Source organism: Phyllostomus hastatus, unplaced genomic scaffold (assembly GCF_019186645.2).
Source record: "Phyllostomus hastatus isolate PE091 unplaced genomic scaffold, TTU_PhHast_1.1 phas_contig_98, whole genome shotgun sequence".
Taxonomy (NCBI): Eukaryota; Metazoa; Chordata; class Mammalia; order Chiroptera; family Phyllostomidae; genus Phyllostomus; species Phyllostomus hastatus.
Window position 1 is genome coordinate 9,319,956 of NW_025333999.1, and position 19,847 is coordinate 9,339,802.

A 19,847-nucleotide genomic window follows, 5' to 3' on the forward strand; every position below is an offset into this window, starting at 1 on the left:
GAATAAATCACATGACCGTGTTTTCGTGGAGCTAATGGTCTGGTCGGGGCTGGGCATCAGCTGTGCCGGGATGCCAACTGAAAAAGAAGCGTGAGTCTCCCGCCGAGAGATCCCCAGAGTCGCCCCGCTGCCCTCCTCCCTCTGGGTTAGGAGCGAAGCTGCACTGGGGGCTGGGTCTGTGCCCACGGGTCTGTGGCTGTCAGTGCTGGGTAGGAGGACTAACTCAGCCCCTGGCCTCTTCTCTTCTCTCCAGCTGCCTTCCTCGGGGATATCGCCCTGGACGAGGAGGATCTGAGGGCCTTCCAGGTGCAGCGGGCCTCAGATTTCAGACAGCGTGCAATCCGCAGGTCTTCCATCCGAGCTGCAGGTGCACCGGGTATGGACTGACCCTTTGATGTCCCCAAAATGGGTTCTAGAATTGGGGAAACAGGGGCCCTCCAGGCTTTCTGGGTCAGAGGCCGTGAGCTTGAACCCAGCATAAGGGCTTGTCCTCCCTTAGGATATCTTTATCCCTTCCCCAGAGGAGCAGCAAGTGTAGACATTCCTGGGAGCTAAGAACCACCATTCTTTTTGCTCATGGTTTACCACGAACTTTCAAACTGTCCCCAGCCGCCTGCAAAGGTAGGTGTCAGGACAGTTCCCACTTTATAGACACAGACACTGAGGTTCACGGAAGTCATGTGACTTGCTCAAAATGATAAAGCCAGTTGGTGGTGGAGCTGTGACAGGAACCAAGCTCTCCCTCCAAATCCGGGGCTCTTCCCTCAGCACCATAATCCCTCCTGGCTTTTTCTTCTGCTCCCACTTTGCAAGCTTTTCTATGTCCTTTAAGGCTTGTCTTAAGAGCTTCTCTTGTGAAAACTTCCCTGACAGCCCCCCAGACACGACCACCTCCATCTCCCGTGTCCTCTTGGCCCTGCGCTTACGCTGCTAGCGTCTCGCTCCTTGCTCCTCACTGCAGCTGTGCACATATGTGCAGGCCTTCCCAGCGGGACGCGGAGCTCTTCCAGGTCAGGGGTGGGTTCTTCTCTCTGGAGGTAGTCCAAGCGCTGGAGCTTGTGAATAGATGGGAAGAACGAGGCCTGGGAAAGTTCAGCTCTGTCCAGCCTCCTCCCTGTCCTGCAGTATGGTCCTGCCCACGGGTAGGTCTCCATTGTTGAAGGGTGTGAGCGCTCACCTGGGGCCTGTTGTGGGCACACTCTGGTGGCACCGGGCAGTTGTCTTGTCCATCATGAGGGAGGACCCTGGCACAGGCTGCCCATGGAGTGAGAGTAGAACTACCTCAGGGGGCAGCTGGCACTGAGAGTGACCTGGGGCCCCTCACTCGGCCTTGGTGGGCACTAGCGGAAGTGGCCCAGGGGGAGGGCAGCATGGTGGAGCTAGATCCAGGGGGGCTGCCACTGACCCACCACCAGACTCTGGGCCGGTCTTTGGCTTCAGTTTCCTCATCTGTCAAAGGTGGATGGTGGCACTCACCCCGTTTGTCCCAGAGAGCTCCTGTGTCCAATGAAAACGTGTATTTGGGAACACTTAAAGAAGACACCAAGTTCTGTGTGCGCCCCCAGCACGAAGGCTTATTGGATGAGGAGGGAATGTTTCCCAGTCTCAGGTCCCCGCAGTCCTAGGGGACGAGCGCACCATCTTTCTCCTCGTCTGCTCAGCAGCCCCACCCCGGCCCTTCATGATAGCTGTGAAGGGAGCTACCGAGTAACCTTACGGTCTCCATAAAGTCACCAAGGACTCTGACGTAGCCAGTACCGCACCATTACTCCTTGGAGAAAGGCGGCTGCGTTTCCGCCAGCCTCTTTCACAAAATGGTCGTAACTCCTCAGAGCGCAGCCCTGTCTTACGTGTGTTTCTGCTGACAGACACCTTTGTAACAGGCACTTGATTCGTGGACGCTGAACTCACGGCCGACAGTGCAGTGACTCGTGCCCCGGTGAAGCCCACCCCATGCATGTATTTTCTCCGTAAGGCACATCACAGCCTTCTCACACGTATGAACACTGGGCAGCACTTCACTGCAGGGCGGGGAAGTGGAGCAGGGGCTCATTTTAAACAGCAAAATCAACAGAAAAAGCGGAACAGTGCAGAGAACACGGCACTAAGCAGACTGAAAAACACGCTTGTGTGCAGTCAGAGAGCTGCAGCGGCCTTGCTGGGGAGGGGCGAGCAGGGGCGCTTGCGCATGTCAGCGGGTGGCCCCAGGGCTGAGGGAGCTAAGGAAGGACAGGGGAAGCCGTGTTGGGGCTGGTTTTCATATCTCCTAACTTGTTGTGTCACTACCTGTGTACCCGTCTCATGTCCTCCATCACCTAGTGGATTACAAACTCTCTAATGACAAGATCAAGGTCTTGGTCATAGCTGAGTCACCCTAAGAATCTAATACAGTGCTTTGCTCTTAGTAGACGCTCAGTTACGTATTTTTAATTATCTTAAATGCCTATGGAAACCGAGTAACTAAAAAAAGGGGGAGGTATGTAAAAAAGGTTTAACCCTAGAAGTTGCAAATAAAATGAAAACATTGAACCTCAATCTAGGAGATAAATAAGAAGGATTATTCATAAAAGTAAGTTTAGATGTGGTCTAAATGGTGGATAACTCTCTACCATTAAACTCAGCTTTAAGTTAAATTTCAAGTAAAGTGTCTTGTCCACACTTTAAAAAAGAAAGAGTTAAGGCTACAGATAAATTGTAATGAGTGGGTAAATAGGAACCCCCCAAATGAAGATTGATCAGAATTGTTTCCCGCTCCTCCCTTCGTTCACCTGCTGCTGATGACGTAGTCTTTCGATTCCAGGAAACTCCTCTGTCCCCAGCTGCCAGCACACCAGTGGGCAGCCTCAGAGGAGAAGCCCAGGGAGGTGGAGAAGCAGGTCTCGGAGCCGGCGGGCAGCAACGTCCAGACCTGAGCGTGTGTGGCCTGATGGGGTCATCCCCTTTGTCATTGGGGGAAACTTCACAGGTGAGGCCTGCTGTGCCTGGTGGTGTGAGTGGTACTTTCTGTCTGTCAGGCGGGGACTCTTGAGCAGTGGGTGGAGGCGGGCTTCCTGGACAGTGCGACAGCCCGGCCTCCTTGTCCTGGCAGGCAGCCAGAGGGCAGTCTTCCGGCAGGCCATGAGGCACTGGGAGAAGCATACCTGTGTTACCTTCCTGGAGCGCACCGATGAGGACAGCTACATTGTATTCACTTATCGACCCTGCGGGTGAGCAGGGGCCCCTGGGCACTGCACACCCGGCTGTGGCCCCAACCCATGTTCTGCCCTGGGCTCTCCAGCTGCCCCATCTGGGCATAGCCCTGTGTCATCCGTTCCCTCCTGCCACGGGGCATCTCCCCAGGAACCGCCCCTGCACCATGTGGCTGTGACCCCAGCACGCAGCTCCACCATCCCCACTCAGGCCCTTCCCCTGCCCCTCCATCCCCGCCCCCCTGGCAGCCTAGCCCGGCCCCTGAGTGGATGCACTCCCCCAGCTCGGGACCGCCCCCCTGAGCTGGCCCCGCCCTCCAGGTGCTGCTCCTACGTGGGTCGCCGTGGTGGGGGCCCGCAGGCCATCTCCATTGGCAAGAACTGCGATAAGTTTGGCATCGTGGTCCATGAGCTAGGTCACGTCATCGGCTTCTGGCATGAGCACACACGGCCGGACCGGGACCGCCACGTCTCCATCATGCGAGAGAACATCCAGCCAGGTATGCACTTCACCTGGCAGGTGGAGTGGAGTTGGGCCCAGTGGCTCCTGCCCCAGCGCCCTCTCCCGGACCCTGTTGGGGTGGCATGCTCGGTCATTCGAGCCATCACCTATGGTCAACCCAGCACAGAGTCCCAACCCTGACCAGGGCCCCGGTTGGTCCAGACCCCGCCCCCCAAGTCCAGGTCTTGGATGTAAGGACACGAAGCAGCCACACCCAGCTGGTCTTCAGGATGGGGCTTGGGAAGGGGTCAGCCCACCACCCCATGCTGCCTCAGCCTTTCTCTTCACTTTTACCCAGTTTTCTGCTCTGTGACTATTCTGTTCTCTAAGGGTTTTACTCTCTCCTTTCTCCTGGCTACACTTCCTTGCCTACCTTCCTGTTTCTGCCCTCCCTCCCAAACCTCCTCCACTGGTCACTGCTTTCATCTCGAGGTAGTTCTAGAAATGGGCGCTTCCTTCCCATACGACCCTGGCCTTCCCTGCAGCAACTCCTCCTTCACCCCTCCCCTCTGCCGGACACTCTTCTGGAGGCCTGCCCCTCCCCCAGGCTTCCCTTGACTGCTCCCCGACCCTCAGGTAGGGGAGCACCTCTCAAGTACAGGAAGACCCTGTTTCCCACCCCCACACCCTCTTCCTGGTCTTCCCCAGGGCAGGAGTATAACTTCCTGAAGATGGAGGTCCAAGAAGTGGAGTCTCTGGGGGAGACCTACGATTTTGACAGCATCATGCACTACGCCCGGAACACGTTCTCCAGGTGAGAGACGGTCCTACCCCTGCCGGCATGCCCAGCTCTGCCTGCTGTGGGCCTTCCACTTTGCACCAGGCTTCCCCGCTGGGTAGTCAGCAAGGACACGAGAGGGTCCTGGGCAGCCACAGCCCCCACCCCATGCAGGGGACCCACGGGTGCTGCCTGTCTTGCAGTCCTCTTGTATCGTGGGCCCATGGCAGGGCTGAGACTCAGAAAGCCTAGGTTCTTCCCTAGAGCTGTGTGTGCCAAGGGCACCATGGGGCTGAAACCCAACTGCTCTGTGAGCGGCGCTGCGCCGAGGTCCTGGCACGGTGTCTGCCCGAAGGACTGAGCGTACCCCTCCTCTGAAAACCACAGGGGGACATATTTGAAGGGGGATATATTTTTCTAATTGGGAGCACCCTCATCTGAACTGTCTGCCTTTTTCGTAATTGGCTAATTTGCACAAAGACCGACTCCTGCCCTGGACCAGCCCCTCTCTACCTCACAAGCACATCCACACCTACTCTTTATCCTGGCCCAGGTTCCCAGAGTCAGAGCCGCAACCGGAGGTGATGAGCCAGCCTCCCCGACCCCAGCTTCCTGTCAGCCTAGTGTGGCAACTGACTCTTGTCCTCCTCAGGCTTTTTCCTGCCTCGGGCCTTTCCCATGCCTGGCTCTTTCTTCATCCTCTGTCTGCCTCCTGATCTGTCCCAGACAGTGGCCCTGCCCCCTTTCAGCCCTACTTCTAGACCCACTGCTCTGCCTCCAGACCTGAGGGACAGCCCGAAGGAGGGCAGTGAGGTCATCCTGCCCCCACACCCACAGCCCCCTTCCCCCCACCACATTTCCCACCACATCCCTCCCCACCCCCTGCAGAGTCCCACCCAGCTGGTGTGAGTCAGGAGCCCTGGGGAGGTGGAGGGCTGCCTGCTTCCCCTCCTCCCAGATGGCACCACCCAGGCTTTCGAAGGCAGGAACTAGGAGGACAGGAGATACTAATGGACCGGGAGCTGGCGGGGCTGTCCCCAGGGTCTGGTCTGGCCACGGTGGAACCTGCCCTTTAGCCTTGTCAGAAGCAGCTGTGCCAACAGGGTAAAGCTTTGGCGCCAGGTCGTCCTGGGACAAGTATAGCCAGGGCTGAATCAGTCCAGGGGCTGCAGAAGCAGGGGCCGGGTGGGGCTCGAGACACGTCCAAAGCTCTCCTGGTGCTGGGAGTCAGGGCCAGACTGAGCTGGGCACCAATGGGTCCCCAGGGCATCCGGGACCTGTGTTCCCGACCTCCCAAAGAGTTCCTGGGGCACCCCCAGCCTCTGGTGGTGTGGCTGCCACGGAGCAGGGTGGCTGCTGGTCAGTGGGCAGTATAATGACATGGTGAGACGTCTCCACCCGTCCCTGACCCTGCTGAGGAATGTCTGGGCTCTGGCAGGGTTGTGACCTTGGGTGCACACAGGCACACCACCCCACTTCCGTCAGATTCTCACCCAGGTCTGGCTTGTCCTCCTCAGGGGCATCTTCCTGGACACCATTGTTCCCAAGTACGAGGTGAATGGTGTGAAACCTCCCATCGGCCAGAGGACTCGGCTCAGCAAGGGTGACATTGCCCAGGCCCGCAAGCTGTACAAGTGCCCAGGTCAGGGCAGGGAGGGATGGGCCAGGAAGGAGCGAAGGGCAGGGCCCCAGGCAGGCAGAGGCCAGGACCCGGGACCAAGAAGGTTAAAAATAAAACTGTGAGCCTTAGAGGAGGCCTGGTGGAAGGGGCCCCCAGGGGGGCCATTGTTCAAGTTATAGACCAACGGGCTGGGATCAGGTGGTGAGCCCCACACCTTCTGAGGATCTGGGTGAGTGAGGGGCACCAGGAGCAGGAAGTAGGGAGAGCAGAGCAGTTCTCAGGGACGGAGGAGGAGTGAGGCCCACCAAAGAGCCTGGCCTTAGCTTGGGATCCTAGTTGCCTTGACAACGGGGCATCCTGCAGCACTAGGCAGGGAGATAGGATGGTGTGAGATTGTATCTGAGGAGAAGTGGGTGGATCTTAAAGAGACAGGACCACCCCAGACGCCCCCCCGCACCCCGCCCTCTCCTGAGCCATTTTCCTCTCCTACAAGAATGCCGGGGTTCAGGGTGGGGAAGCCAGAAGTTTGGGGGGATTGGCCTCCTGCAGCCAGCCCCCCAGTCATTCCCTTTCCTTGACAGCCTGCGGAGAAACCCTACAAGACAGCACAGGCAACTTCTCCTCTCCTGAGTACCCCAATGGCTACTCCGCCCACATGCACTGCGTATGGCGCATCTCTGTCACACCTGGGGAGAAGGTAACTGAGCATCCCCTCCTCTGCCAGGACCGCATGTAGTCAGTGTGTCTGTGAGTGACCTACCTGGGGACAGAAACCCATCCACCTCATAAGAATGACGCAGCACCACCGTGAAGGAGGGGCTTCCCACAGTAGTAGTGAATGAAGGCTGGCTCACAGATGGCACGCACCATGCACCAGGCATGTTTCTAAGTGTTTCTGAGATTCATTCACAGGCTTTTCCTGTGGAGTCTGGACCTCTCACCCACCCCAGGCCCTTCGTGTTCTTCGTGTTTTTATTGCTCCCAAGAGTTAGCTTTAAGACTATTTCCCTCGGTTGGAACATGGTACTTAATGTACTATTGCAGCCTTGAGTAGCCTTGAGCTGAATTAGATTTTATTACTGGTCACACTGTTCTGGCTCAAGACCATTTTGAACCAGAATTGTACCCGCCAGTAGGTAGCCATCCTGCCATGAGCTCATCTGGTAAGCATGCCTCTGGGTCTTCGGAACCTGATCTTGGATCAAACTGTCGACTAGGACATGGCCCAAAGCAGACCTAAGATCTCCCTCTGAACTGACATTGACCCATTGATGAACAGGCTTCAGGCAGAGTCACCTACCTGCGGTGACACCACTTAATGGCACTACCGTCCAGCCATGTCTCACCCCAGGTTGACCGGGATGTGAGCTGCTTCCAAGACCACACCTTTGCCATCTTTGTGTCCCTGTCACAGAAAGTGGTTAAGAAATGCCTCATAGGTAGATGGGTTGCCTTACCAAATCAAGTCCACCAATCCACTAGCTAGTAAACCCTCCCCCTTTTAAAGAAGGAAGTGAGATTGCGACATGCCTTGTTTCAAGTGAACCCAAGCTGACCCCTAGTAATCAAGTGTTTATTTTCCAGATGGTCACAGCTCATCTGCTTAATTGGGGATTGACATTCAGCTCAGTGGTTTGCAGTTCCCAGAATTCACTCCAAAACCCTTCTCCCAGCACACATACACATGCCACATACACCTCTCTTGAAACTGGGGAAGCTTTTGTTTTGAGTTCCCAAGATTTCAGACACTAATCACATCTGCAAACTATTTGTCCTCTGAAGTCATTTTTGAGCCTAGACACTGGAGCTAGCTTGCAGAGGGGCTCACTGACTTCCCTTATGTGTTACTTAGCTCCCGTTTCCTTTCCAAAGGATGCTTACTTTATTTTTGTAATTTGAAGAGTATTTCATTAATGACAGACTTCTGCTGAGGGTTGAGTCGTTCCATCATCTGTCTTCATCAATGTTCTACCACCGTCCCTCAAAAGTGAACTCTTTCTTCCTTTGTTCCTCTTCTTGTTCTGAATCCAACTTAAACATTGCAGTCCGTCTTGCCGTTTTGTGCCAACCGTGCCCTGGCTTCCTCCATCCCTCTGCTGAGGGCCTTCACCATTCCAGCCTTTGAACATGCTACTGCAGATAATAATATTAATAAGAACTAATGATTATGGAGCATATGATTGGCCAGTCATGTGTTAAGATCTTTATGTGTTATACCTTTTTAAAAACAAGTTTTTAATCCTCACCCAAGGGTATGTTTATTGATTTTAGAGAGAGGGGAAGAGAGAGAAGGAGAGAGAGACATCGATGTGAAAGAGGAACATCGATCAATTGCCTCCTGAACACACCCCAACCGGGATCAAACCCCAAACCTAAGCGTGTGCCCTGACCAGGGATGGAACCCACAGCCTTTTGGTGTATGGGACCATGCTCCAACCAACTGAGCCCCCTGGCCAGGGCTATGTGTTATATCTGTTGATTAACAGAATAACGTTATAGGCCAGACACTGAAGATACCCTCATTTTGCATAAGAAAACAAACTTGGAAAAATCAAATAGCTTGCCCAAGATCACATAGAATCTAATGATGAGACAAAAGGCTCCACTTGCAACACGATGTGTATTCTAAAGCGATGTCACATTTCAGCAAAAATGGGTGCTCACTGGTGCCTGGCACTGGGGTGAGAAGGGACAGGAGACAGCCTGAAGCCCTGAGGATCGGAGGGCAGTGCAGAGCGCCGCTTCCTCTCCTGCTCAGGGGGTTTGCAGAGTCCTCGCGGGTCTGGAACCTCCACTAGGATGTGCTTCCTCCCCATTGTTGCGGGCTGGCGTGGGCTGGCGTGGGCTGGCGCTCGTCTCTTGTGGGCACCTGGCCTTGCCCCAGGAACATCTCTTTGCCCCGGCCTGCACCCTCCATAATTCCCAGAAAACCCCCCATCCTTTTTCGGAGGCATGCCAGGCTAATTAAAAATGCCAGGTTAATTAATGCATCATTGTAGAAAAGCAAAAGATAAAGCCTGCCCACGGTCCTGGATAAAATTGTAGAGTCGTAAGTGAAGTGAACTGAAGATGAACCCTGGGGACAGGACATTTAAAGAGCCTGCAGAGGCTGGGGAGCCGGAAGAGGGTGACATCACACAATAGTAATGGCCACTCTTTGTTATTTAACAATTATATGCCAGGCATCTTACATACGTGATCTCGCTGTTCCTCCAGATGTTTTTGTGATGCGGGTAGGATGTCCCCACTGGACAGATGAGGGAGCTGAGGTGGAGGGCCTGAGTCAATCTGCCTGCCTTTGCACAGCTGTTGTGTTGGAACCAGCGTCAGTTCTAGGGCCACCTGGCTCCAAAGTCTACACTCTTTCATCAGTGAACCTTACATAAACCCACCTGTGTGAGCTGATGGACTTTGACATCTCTTTGGCTGCTGAGGGGTTGTTTTCCACTGGTCCCTAGTCCTCAGCTTATTGCCAGAAATGTGAACTATCCAATATGACTGTGCAAGCCAGGGGTATGTCAAACAGGAGAAAGAGCCACTTGGGAAGGTTTCTCTGAGGGTCCCCCAGTCTCTACACTGCCCATGATGAGCAGCCGCCCTGAGGAGGATTTACAGTGTTTCCCAGGCAACGAAGCCAGCCTGTGTGACCACAAAAGTGATTTCAGAGGGAGGTCATCGTTGCATGTGGCAGAGGAGCCAAGAAGATAAAAACTTAAAATGCCTTTCGGATTTCCCAGAATCCACCCTCATTCCCCCGCTGCCTTCTGGTACCCTGCCTAGCCTTCGAGGTCCAAAGCAGATTCTGCTCCTCTGTAACGCCTTCCCTGCCCTCCTCCTCGCCCTCCAGTGGACAGAGAGGACCCTCCCCTCCTCAGCAAGGCTGGGCCAGGCCCCGTCTGCCCTGCTTCTCAGGCGCCGAAGGGTGTGGGCACTGGGGATGGAGGGAAAGTTGATGTTTGGTTTTTGCACAGTGGTTGGGCAACTTGATTGGCAGCCTGAGGCGGCCCCGTCGAGTTGTGGTTAAGGGTGCAGGTTTAAGAGACAGAGTGCCTGGGTTTGATGCCCAGGGGTGCTCTTTACCAGGGAAGCTGCTTAACCTCTCTGTGCCGTTGTTTCCCACTTGTAAAGCGGGCCTGGCGATAGCCCCTCCCTCATGGGGCTGAGGAGGATTACACCGTCGTGTTGGGGAACGCGAAGTGCATAGAGCACTGCCTAGCCCGTGGCGGCATTCAGCCGTTGGCTGTGGTGCCCGTTCCCCCTGTTCCTCATCCGTGAAGTGAGTGAGGCCTGGCCCACTCCTCAGGGCCCAGGCGCCTCCCTCTCACCTCCAGGATTCTGGTCTGAATGACTTCAGACATCAAACTATCTCAAGCAAACTCAGGCCCAGTCGTGAAATTAACATTGATGGAGTGGCATACGCTGTCGTCTGTAAGTGCAACATAATGTGCGTTGTGCGTGTGACACACATGTCAGACAGTGTCGTGAACTTCGCCCATATAAACTTAATTCACCTACAGTGACGTCCGGTGTGACCCCTCGGCCCCATGGGACAGGTACTGTCACCATCACCATCTAACAAAGGAGGCAGTGGGGACACAGAGGAGTTAAAGGTGGGCCAGACTGAAGCCAGACTGGGTGCCCGAGGGTGGACGTGTCCCCCCGTTCCTCCTTGAGAGGGTCCGACAAGCATGAGGATTACTTCCCGCGAGTGGAGGGTACCCAGAGACTCTGCATCCCGCACCCCATCCCACCCGCAACTATCCTCCCCCAGGACAGTCATTAGGATCACCTGCATTTTTCAGACGAGCACACTGAGGCATGAAGGAGTCTCGTCGAGCCACCGGCCCAGAGTCACTAGCCAGGAAGTGGTGGAGCTGGCCAGGTTTTCTTTGGCAGCAGGCCGTGTCCCTGCCACTAGAGCACAGCTGTTTCCACATGACAAGTTGTTACAACGTTTAATTAGACACCTCCGGTCTCAATATAGCCCCTGCTGCACCTCCCTGTGGATGCCCCAGCGGCCGGCACAGGTCCCTTCCTCCGGTGTCGGGCAGCCCCCGGGTCCTCCTGCCACGTAGATCTTGGGTGGGCCCTTTGGGTTTCCGCCGGCTGGGCGAGCGCGGTTTCTTCTCCAGAGGGTCGGAGCGGATCTACCCCGGACAGAGCCAGGCTTGTTCCCGAGGAGGAGGGGCAGTTGCTGCTGTTCTTAGCGCAGCCGCTGAGCAAAGTGAATGGCAGCCCAGACAGGCCACACAGAGCAGTGGTTAGGGATGTGGGCCTGGAGGCCACAGTGCCCTCGCTCGGCCCTGTGCATTTCTTCTTCCATCCAGCAACTCTTTAAAAGGTACTTTTGTTTTTTCTTAGACGTAAGGTAGCATGTGCATGTTGTAAAAATTTTGAGCAATCTAGGAATAGGGTAAAAAGTGAACATTGTCCCCTTGATCCTCCTCCAAATCCCATTCCTCAGAGGCGACGAAGCATTGGTAACACTCAGGATACCCTTCCAGAACCTTCTGGGTACGTGTGTGGTCTTCTGTAACGTGTGCTTTGCTCAGCAGTAAGGCATGGCCATCAGTCCCTGTCAGCGCAGGCAGGTCTGCCTCAGTTGCCATGGCTGCTTAGCGCGCCACCAACTCGACGTTCCTTAATTTCATTATTTGACAGCACCTGCAGCTGTCTAGTGATGGATGTTAATTTAGATTTTTCCAGGTTTTCAAAAATGCCGCCATGAGTATCTTGAAACTGACATCTTTATACACTGCGGCAAGTGTGTCTGTAAAACAGGTTGTTAAAAGCAAAATGCTCTCCCAGAAATATTTATGAAGTAACCACTACATACTACTCCCCAAAGACACCATAGTGCATGAAACTTCCATTGTGATCACATTCACTCATTTTCTAAAATGATAAAATATTATGTAATGAGACACGGGCTCCATAGCTAGAACAGACATTCCATTTCAGTTTTTCCAAATGCCAGGACTTGTATTTTTACAACACACTCAATGATGATTAATAATTACCCAGAGTAACGTAGTGCACGTCACAGAACATGATCTCACTTGATGACAGACATCTCTGAGTACCACAACTGATAAGGCTTTCCAAACACAAACACACTTAAGCTCATGAACCAGAGGAAAAGACGAAAGGTGGACCAAGAGTCCTGACTAGTGAGGAGGCATGTGAGGATGAGGGGGTGAAAGGCAGTGAAGACGCTGGGGGCCCCATGGACTGGAGGTCCTGGTGAACTGGAAGGATTGTTGGCACAGTGTACAGACGGAGTGAGGGAGGAAAGATGAGGGCCTGTGGATGGAGAATGGGGTCCTTGAACTGGAGACTGTGGATGAGGAGGTCTAGGGCATGTGCTATGTGTAGCTAAGAAGGGATAGAGAAGGAGAGGGGAGGTCATGTGATGGAGAGGCCAGGAAATGGGAAGGATCATCTAGGTCAGCGATTTTCAACCTTTTTCATCTGTGGCACACACAAACTAATTATGCCATTCCGCCCTGACTGGCATGGCTCGGTTGGGCATCATTCTGCAAAGCAAAAGTTTGCCGGTTCGATTCCTGGTCAGAGCACGCGTGTAGGTTGTGGGTTTGGTCCTGGGCCAGGGCACAGTCCCCAGTTGGGGCACGTACGAGAGGCAGCCTATTGATGTTTCTCTCTCACATCGATGTTTCCCTCTCTCTCTTTCTCCTTCCCTTACCCTCACTCTAGTAAGTAAATATTTTAAAATATAAAAGAATTAAAATTCTCTGGCACAGCAAAAATGCATTTTTGCCAGGCTAACAAAAAAAATAGGTATAATTTTGATTCATTCACACCAAACAGCTGTTGTGTTGGCTGTTGTCACTTTTTTATTTGACAACCTAAGGGAACAGAGATTAGGGCTCTGACTAAACAGCCAGGTGTTGCATGGTTGGAAAATTCTTGGGGCACACCGGCTGAAAATTGCTGATCTAGTGGACAGTGAAGTCACCAAGAGTTCCAACGGGCCCGTGCTAGAGTGTGACCGTGAGCCAGAAGCTCTTCCTGACTGGCCGCGGGTCGCAGCACCAACTGTGGCTGCGGACAGCAGTTGCCAGCACCTGCACTGGGGTCCTTTTCACTCTGGCCTCTTTTTGCCTCTGCCCATGACTCAGCAGTGATCGGAGGGGAGACAGACCTTTTTGACCCCTTCTCCTCCAACAGGGAACCCAGCTGGCACCTAACAGGTGAGCCCCTGGGGCCATCTCGTGTCCAAGCACACACCTCACCGTTCACGGTGGCCTGTTCCCTGGAGTTTCTGCTTGTTGGACAGAGAACATACAACAGGCTTTGGAGCTCATTCTGGAAACTACTCAGAGAACAGTTTCCCTCCAGAAAAGTGCTTCTCCACCTGCTAATGTGCCCACCTGCGAGGAGAGTTGGTACTTAGCAGGGTGTCAGACGTCCCTCCAGGATTAGGTGAACATGTGATGAGTTCAGAGGCTGAAATGAACTCACCCTGGGAGGCAGCATGTCGGGTGGGATGTTCCTCCTGCTTTCACACACGAGGTGGCTGAGGCTCGGAGAGGCTGGGTGGTTTACCTGAGGACTTACCGCAGGAAATGCGGAGGGGGATTCAAACCCAGTCCACGTGACTGGAGCCGGAGTGTGTTCACTGAGTGATGTTTCCACACAAGTTTTGTCCTTCTAAGTGCTAAGCTCCTTGACAGGGATGTATCTTAAACTCATTCAGTGCAAGGGTGAGGTCCAGGGAAGATTCCCCCGTGCAGGGATCACGGCCCCCTGCCCAGAATCCGTGCTGAATAAACCCAGTGTTGGGGGTGGGGGAGGGTGGCCGGTCCTCCCTCTGCCTCTTCCCCCTAGACCCTTCGTTCCCATTTCAGACGCCCAGTACTACCTGCCACCTGGGCTTTCCTCTCCCTTCTGCTGCCCTGTCGGGCACTGTGGTTTCTCTGATTCAGACTGAGCACAGAGGGCTGGGTGCGCCCCGAAGCGACGGCTGCGCTGTTGTGCTGGCGCAAGCAGTACCGCGAGCCCACTGGTCTTGTGACGTATTCACAAAGCCGTGCGTTTCAAGTGAGGACTGGCCCGGGGTAGCGGGAAGCATGCTGACTGGAACAGGCAGACAGCTGTGGGGGAGTGACATTGCTGTGCCAGGAACTCCTTTTTGAAACCCTTAACTACTTATTACCCACAGCAAACTGCCTCCCCAAAGCAGGACAGCGGTCATGGGGCTGGAGGGCGAGGTCCATGAGGTGTGGGGAGCAATGTGACCCTTTTCCTCCTCCCTTTCCCCCTAGATCATTCTGAACTTCACGTCCATGGACCTGTACCGCAGCCGCCTGTGCTGGTACGACTACGTGGAGGTCCGAGATGGCTTCTGGAGGAAGGCGCCTCTCCGAGGTAAGGCGCTAGCCCACCCAGCCTCCTCCACAGCTGCTTCCTTCTTAGCACGACTTCATCCTCTCCCGGGACACAACGCTTGGCCAAGGGCGACACCCTGCCGTGGGAGTCATGTCTGCGAGCTGCATCACTAACGAGCTGTGTGACTTTGGGCAAGTCCCTTTCCCAGTCTGGACTTCAGGGTCCTTGGTTCGGGCCTCCGGGCTCCCTCCTGGTGGCTGTGAGTGGACGGGCTGGGGGAGTCACCCGAGTCGGCAGGAATGGACAAGCTGTTCTGCGCAACCACAGTTCCGGGCGCTCTTCCTCATCTGGGACATTCAGAGGCTTTGTGTCCTCTGCAAGGTCTGGCCTGAGGGTGGCCGCAGCACTGCCTGGTACACCACGAGGGCTCCGTGGCCCAAACTCGTTTGCTCAGGGCGCTGTTTTCCTCGGGGGGCAGGGGGTGGTAAGTGGGAATGAGTGGGTCAGACCTGCCGGACAGAAGATGCTTTAACAGACACAGAGTCAGGTCCAAGAGGGGTGTTCTGAGAGCACATTGGCAGCAAGCCCAAGGAGCTATGTGCGTTCTCCTTCTCCAGCGTGGGCAGGATCCCAAGTCGCTCAGGACCGTTCGTTGGCATCAGGGCCTTTGACCCACAGCCTGTGCCTGCAGCAGGCCAGCAGGCCCTTGCTCGTCATACTTCTCCCCCAGTTTTTAGCATTTGAGATTTCTTATTAGTTACGCAAGGCAGCTGTTACTACAACACTTACTCTGCTGACAAGTGAGCGTTTCCGAGACCAAGGTTTATTTTTGTGGCTTCCATTCCAAGGTCAGACCCTCTGTCCCTTGCTGAAAGTTGGGAAACACCCATCTTACTAGGAACGCACAAAGCATCCCTGGTGGATCCCTGACGACAAAGAATTCCACAGGTGGCTGGCCTCAGCACTTGTGTGGATTCTTGCCGGGTTTTATTTCAAAGGGGACATTTTTTTGAACCAGTTCCGGATTCTGCGATTTATCTGGGGCTCTGTGGCACCCCCTGCATGTGATCAAATGGCACATTGTGTACATACAAGGAAAATTGTGTTGGTTCTTGGTTATTGTTTACTTGGAGATCGAGTAAGAAAAGATAAGTAACTTTGGTAACATGCTCTTTTTAAAAAGTAAATGCAAACATGTACAGTTGGTTATTGCAAAGAGCATCTCTGCTCCCAGAAACAGACTCATATCCTACCCTTCAAGTGCGTGAAGTCCTCTAGAAGGGATCTCTGTCTGGCTCCTCAAGGCCAAGTTGGAGGGACAGGCCCACTGGAGGGTATGGGGCCTTGGGACCATGTGCCAAGTGCAGACCAGGGCCTGAGCCCCTGAGGCCCCCAGAGAGGCGGTGCGGGCTTCCTGGAGGGACAGCCTGGCGTGAGAAGGAGACGGAGACTCACTTTGCGCCTCACCGTCCCCCTGTCCACACCGTCTCCACAGGCCGCTTCTGTGGGGGCAAACTCCCCGAGCCGATCGTCTCCACCGACAGCCGCCTCTGGGTTGAGTTCCGCAGCAGCAGCAACTGGGTGGGGAAGGGCTTCTTTGCGGTCTATGAAGGTACGGAGGGTGAGATAGTGGTGGGCGGGCAGCCCGGGGTCCCTGGCATCCGAGAACCACTCCCTCCTGGCACCAGAAGAGATCCCAGTAGGATTGGGAGGGGGGGACACTGGGAAGCTGGGAGCACATGGGAAGGGCTGGAGGAGGGGGAGGAGAGGGACTCTTGAGCAAGGCAGAGCATTCTCACTGACTCCCACTTTTTCCCACCTAACACTGTGTCCCCAAAGCCATCTGCGGGGGAGATGTGAAAAAGGACAATGGCCACATCCAGTCGCCCAATTACCCAGATGATTACCGGCCCAGCAAAGTCTGCATCTGGCGGATCCAGGTGTCCGAGGGCTTCCATGTGGGCCTCACTTTCCAGTCCTTCGAGGTAGGTCAGAGACCCTGTGATCTGTTCATGCCCCAGATACCCCCAGGACAGCCCACCTCTCCACAGGCTTCTGGGTGTCAGGCCTTGGCCACCAGAGTGCCCCCCCTCACTGAGCCCCTGACCCCCAGATTGAGCGCCACGACAGCTGTGCCTACGACTACCTGGAGGTGCGCGACGGGCACAGTGAGAGCAGCACCCTCATTGGGCGCTACTGTGGCTACGAGAAGCCCGATGACATCAAGAGCACGTCCAGCCGCCTCTGGCTCAAGTTCGTCTCTGACGGATCCATTAACAAAGCTGGTTTCGCTGTCAACTTCTTCAAAGGTGCCTCCTTCCCCAGTCCCCCACCCATCTGCTCCATTCCTTCTTTTTATTTTCTTCATCTTGTTTTATTTGGTAAGAACTCTCAGCACGCGCACCACCCTCTGAACATGCCTTTAAGTGCACCGTGCACGGCTGATAGCCGAAGGCACCACTGTCTGTTTCCACATCTTGGCTGTTGTAAATAGGGCTGTGATGACTTCCTTCCCCCCTCATTCACACGTTCAACCCAGACTGTGGGAGCGCATAGACCCTAGCGCCCTGCCCTAGGACTTTGTGGCCTAAATGGGGAGAAGAGGTCAGCCCCACTGAAAAACTGCATACTTCATTGAACAAATGACAAACTTGACAAACTTAGGTACACCTGACACATGGTGGGTGCACGGCCAGGAATTGAAATGACAATGCAGGAAGTGCCTTGACATCCAGGAGTCTGTGTGCTTCTGCATGAGGCCGAGAGGCAGGAAGGAGCTCAGAGAGGGAGCAAGGCGGTGGGGACGACGTATCCAGGTGATCTTGGGCAACAGGTTCTGCCCGAACCCCACTTCCTCACCTCTGCAGTGGGGGTGGTAACAGCCCTCCGTCAGTGGCACCACATAGGAATGAAAGAAGAGTTCCGAAGTGGCAGAGGAGAGGCCCCTGTAAAGGGCGAGGTCAGAGAGAAGGCTCTGAGCTGCCCCTGTCCAGTCCTTTGGGTCACTGCCTGTCCCTTTGGGGCTCTCACCAGGAGGATCCCCTGGGGACCTGGTGGGTCCTGAGCAGCCATGGGTGGGGCCAGGAGGCCACGGCCTCAGAACTGAGTGGCTCAGAGCCGACTGCCTAGAATGGGACTGAGGCTGTCACAGGAAGCCCTGGGGACCCTGGACTTGCCTCTCAGGCAGAAGCAGGAGCAGGGACCCTGGCGCCTTCCCTGGAACCCCTGACATCCTCTCCTTCGTCCTGGCAGAGGTGGATGAGTGCTCTCGGCCCAACCGTGGGGGCTGTGAGCAGCGGTGCCTCAACACCCTGGGCAGCTACAAGTGCAGCTGTGACCCCGGCTACGAGCTGGCCCCTGACAAGCGCCACTGTGAGGGTGAGGACCCCCAGACCGCCCAAGACACTGCTCCCTTCCTGACCCACACCCCCCAGCCAGTCCCCCCTCCTGGAACAGACAGGGCTCCTAGGATGGCCTTAGCCACCCGTGGGTAAGGAGCACGTTTCATGATTTAACCCCCAACGGTGGCAAGAGGTTCTCGGGTCTGATGTATGGTAGTCTGGGGCATTTTTTTCCATTTTATTTTGTTTTTTAAATGCTTATCTTGACCTGAGGATTGATTTCGTCACCCCCCAGAAGGTCCTGACCCACAATTTGTAAACCACGGCTCTTGGACAGGCACTGAGTTTCAGCTTCTCCCTGTAGATGTCCCCGGGAGGGGGACAGCTGTCCCCGGGAGGCCGGTGACAGCTCGCTGTGGCTCACTGACGCCAGCCCGGCCTGCTCTTCCTGAGCAGCTTCTCTCCACTCACCTCTAAGCAGCCCCTCTCGGTTCTTCCCAGTCCCCGCTGCCCACCGACACCACCTTCCTCGAGCCCCTTGCTCTTCCTCTCGGCAGATGCCCTGACCCACGTGAAATAGAAGTGGCCACACACACACATCTCCACTCCTCATACTCTGACGCTACCCCCACCCCACCCCCTGCCTCCTTCCCTCTGGCCTGGAGGGACCCAAGCCCCATCTCCCCTCCGTGTGCCCCAGCCCATGTCTCATGCCCTTCCCTAGAGCGGGGACTCCTGGAGGCTGACGCCACCTCCTTTGTGCCCCCAGCTGCCTGTGGTGGATTCCTCACCAAGCTCAACGGCTCTATCACCAGCCCGGGCTGGCCCAAGGAGTACCCCCCTAACAAAAACTGCATCTGGCAGTTGGTGGCGCCCACCCAGTACCGCATCTCCCTGCAGTTTGACTTCTTCGAGACCGAGGGCAATGACGTAAGTGCTGCCCGGGGCTAAGGAGACGCAAGAAAGTTCTGAGGCATGGAGCCTGACTGATGCCTGTTCCCTATCCTCTGAAAGAAATGTACTCCAAGAATGGAGAGGGGAGAGGGACTTGGGGAGGTGGGGTGCTTGGGGACAAGGGCCTTGAAGACCCGGGAGCCCTGGCACATGGCATCCAGAAGCCTGTGGAGTGGGCAGGGCTGGGTCCTGTGTGGGGAGCACAAGAAGATCCACCTGATGGCCGCAGGGTGGCACCGTTTTGAGCTGTTAGATTTGGTAAAGCAGGGAGCTGCAGGGAAGGGACCCATGGAACAGGAGCCCCCCCCCCCCGGGCGGGGGTGGTCTGGAGAGGCACCCAGAGCTGGGTCTGGAACTGCGCTGCCCGGCAGGTGTGCAAGTATGACTTCGTGGAGGTGCGCAGTGGACTCACGGCCGACTCCAAGCTGCACGGCAAGTTCTGTGGCTCCGAGAAGCCGGAGGTCATCACCTCCCAGTACAACAACATGCGTGTGGAGTTCAAGTCCGACAACACAGTCTCCAAAAAGGGCTTCAAGGCCCACTTCTTCTCAGGTAACCTGGACTCCCCAGCTCCAAGCTGCTCTCCTGCTTTCTGCCGATTCACCCCACGCTCCCCAGCAGCCCCCGCCCCGTGCCTGCAGCAGGGTCTGTCCCCCGCTCCCTTGCTAGCCCTTCACTACCAGGCCAGTCCCCCCACCCTGAGCCCCATCATTCCTGAGCCCTCGGGAATCTGGCGGCTGGCCCGAGGCCAGGCAGGACACAGGTGGCACACAGACTTGCAGAAGTGGAGGGAGAGGTTGGTCCAGGTATCAGGAGCCTGAGACCCGTGGGCCCTGGGCACAGGCAGGAGGATACAGGTGTGTGCAGGGGCAGGAGGGCATTCGCATTGGACTGAGCGGCCCAGAGTGTCCGGCTGCAGCCAGGTTGCGCATCAGACCCTGCAGGCTTTGTTGGGGGGGGGGGTCTGGGCCTGGGCAGGACCCTCCCTCCTTCCCATGCCCGAGCCTTCCGGCTCGCCTTTGGCCTGCAGGTAGGGGACTCAGGTTCAACTAGCATTCGTTTTATCTAATTTATTAATTCTTCACTTAAAATGGTTTCTTATGTTATTATGTTTACTTATTTATGGTTATTTATATATTCTTTAGTCAGTTAGTTGATTGACAGCTGCCTT

The 19,847-nt window shown here is 55.4% G+C and overlaps 1 protein-coding gene across 3 annotated transcripts in view; it reads left to right on the forward strand.

The window, feature by feature from the left end:
- The window catches only part of BMP1 (bone morphogenetic protein 1), a 38,606-nt gene that overhangs the window by 7,689 nt on the left and 11,070 nt on the right, over positions 1 to 19,847 (forward strand). For 2 of the 3 annotated variants that reach the window (XM_045853049.1, XM_045853051.1), the window contains exons 2-15: positions 254 to 376; positions 2,801 to 2,965; positions 3,089 to 3,206; positions 3,510 to 3,688; positions 4,339 to 4,444; positions 5,926 to 6,050; positions 6,611 to 6,726; positions 14,318 to 14,420; positions 15,877 to 15,993; positions 16,221 to 16,366; positions 16,495 to 16,690; positions 17,634 to 17,759; positions 18,492 to 18,652; positions 19,048 to 19,228. In XM_045853049.1, coding sequence (XP_045709005.1) covers positions 254 to 376; positions 2,801 to 2,965; positions 3,089 to 3,206; positions 3,510 to 3,688; positions 4,339 to 4,444; positions 5,926 to 6,050; positions 6,611 to 6,726; positions 14,318 to 14,420; positions 15,877 to 15,993; positions 16,221 to 16,366; positions 16,495 to 16,690; positions 17,634 to 17,759; positions 18,492 to 18,652; positions 19,048 to 19,228 — 1,962 coding nt within the window. Of the gene's footprint in view, positions 1 to 253; positions 377 to 2,800; positions 2,966 to 3,088; positions 3,207 to 3,472; positions 3,689 to 4,338; positions 4,445 to 5,925; positions 6,051 to 6,610; positions 6,727 to 14,317; positions 14,421 to 15,876; positions 15,994 to 16,220; positions 16,367 to 16,494; positions 16,691 to 17,633; positions 17,760 to 18,491; positions 18,653 to 19,047; positions 19,229 to 19,847 lie in introns of those variants that run through there. The other variant, XM_045853050.1, reaches the window with a different exon arrangement.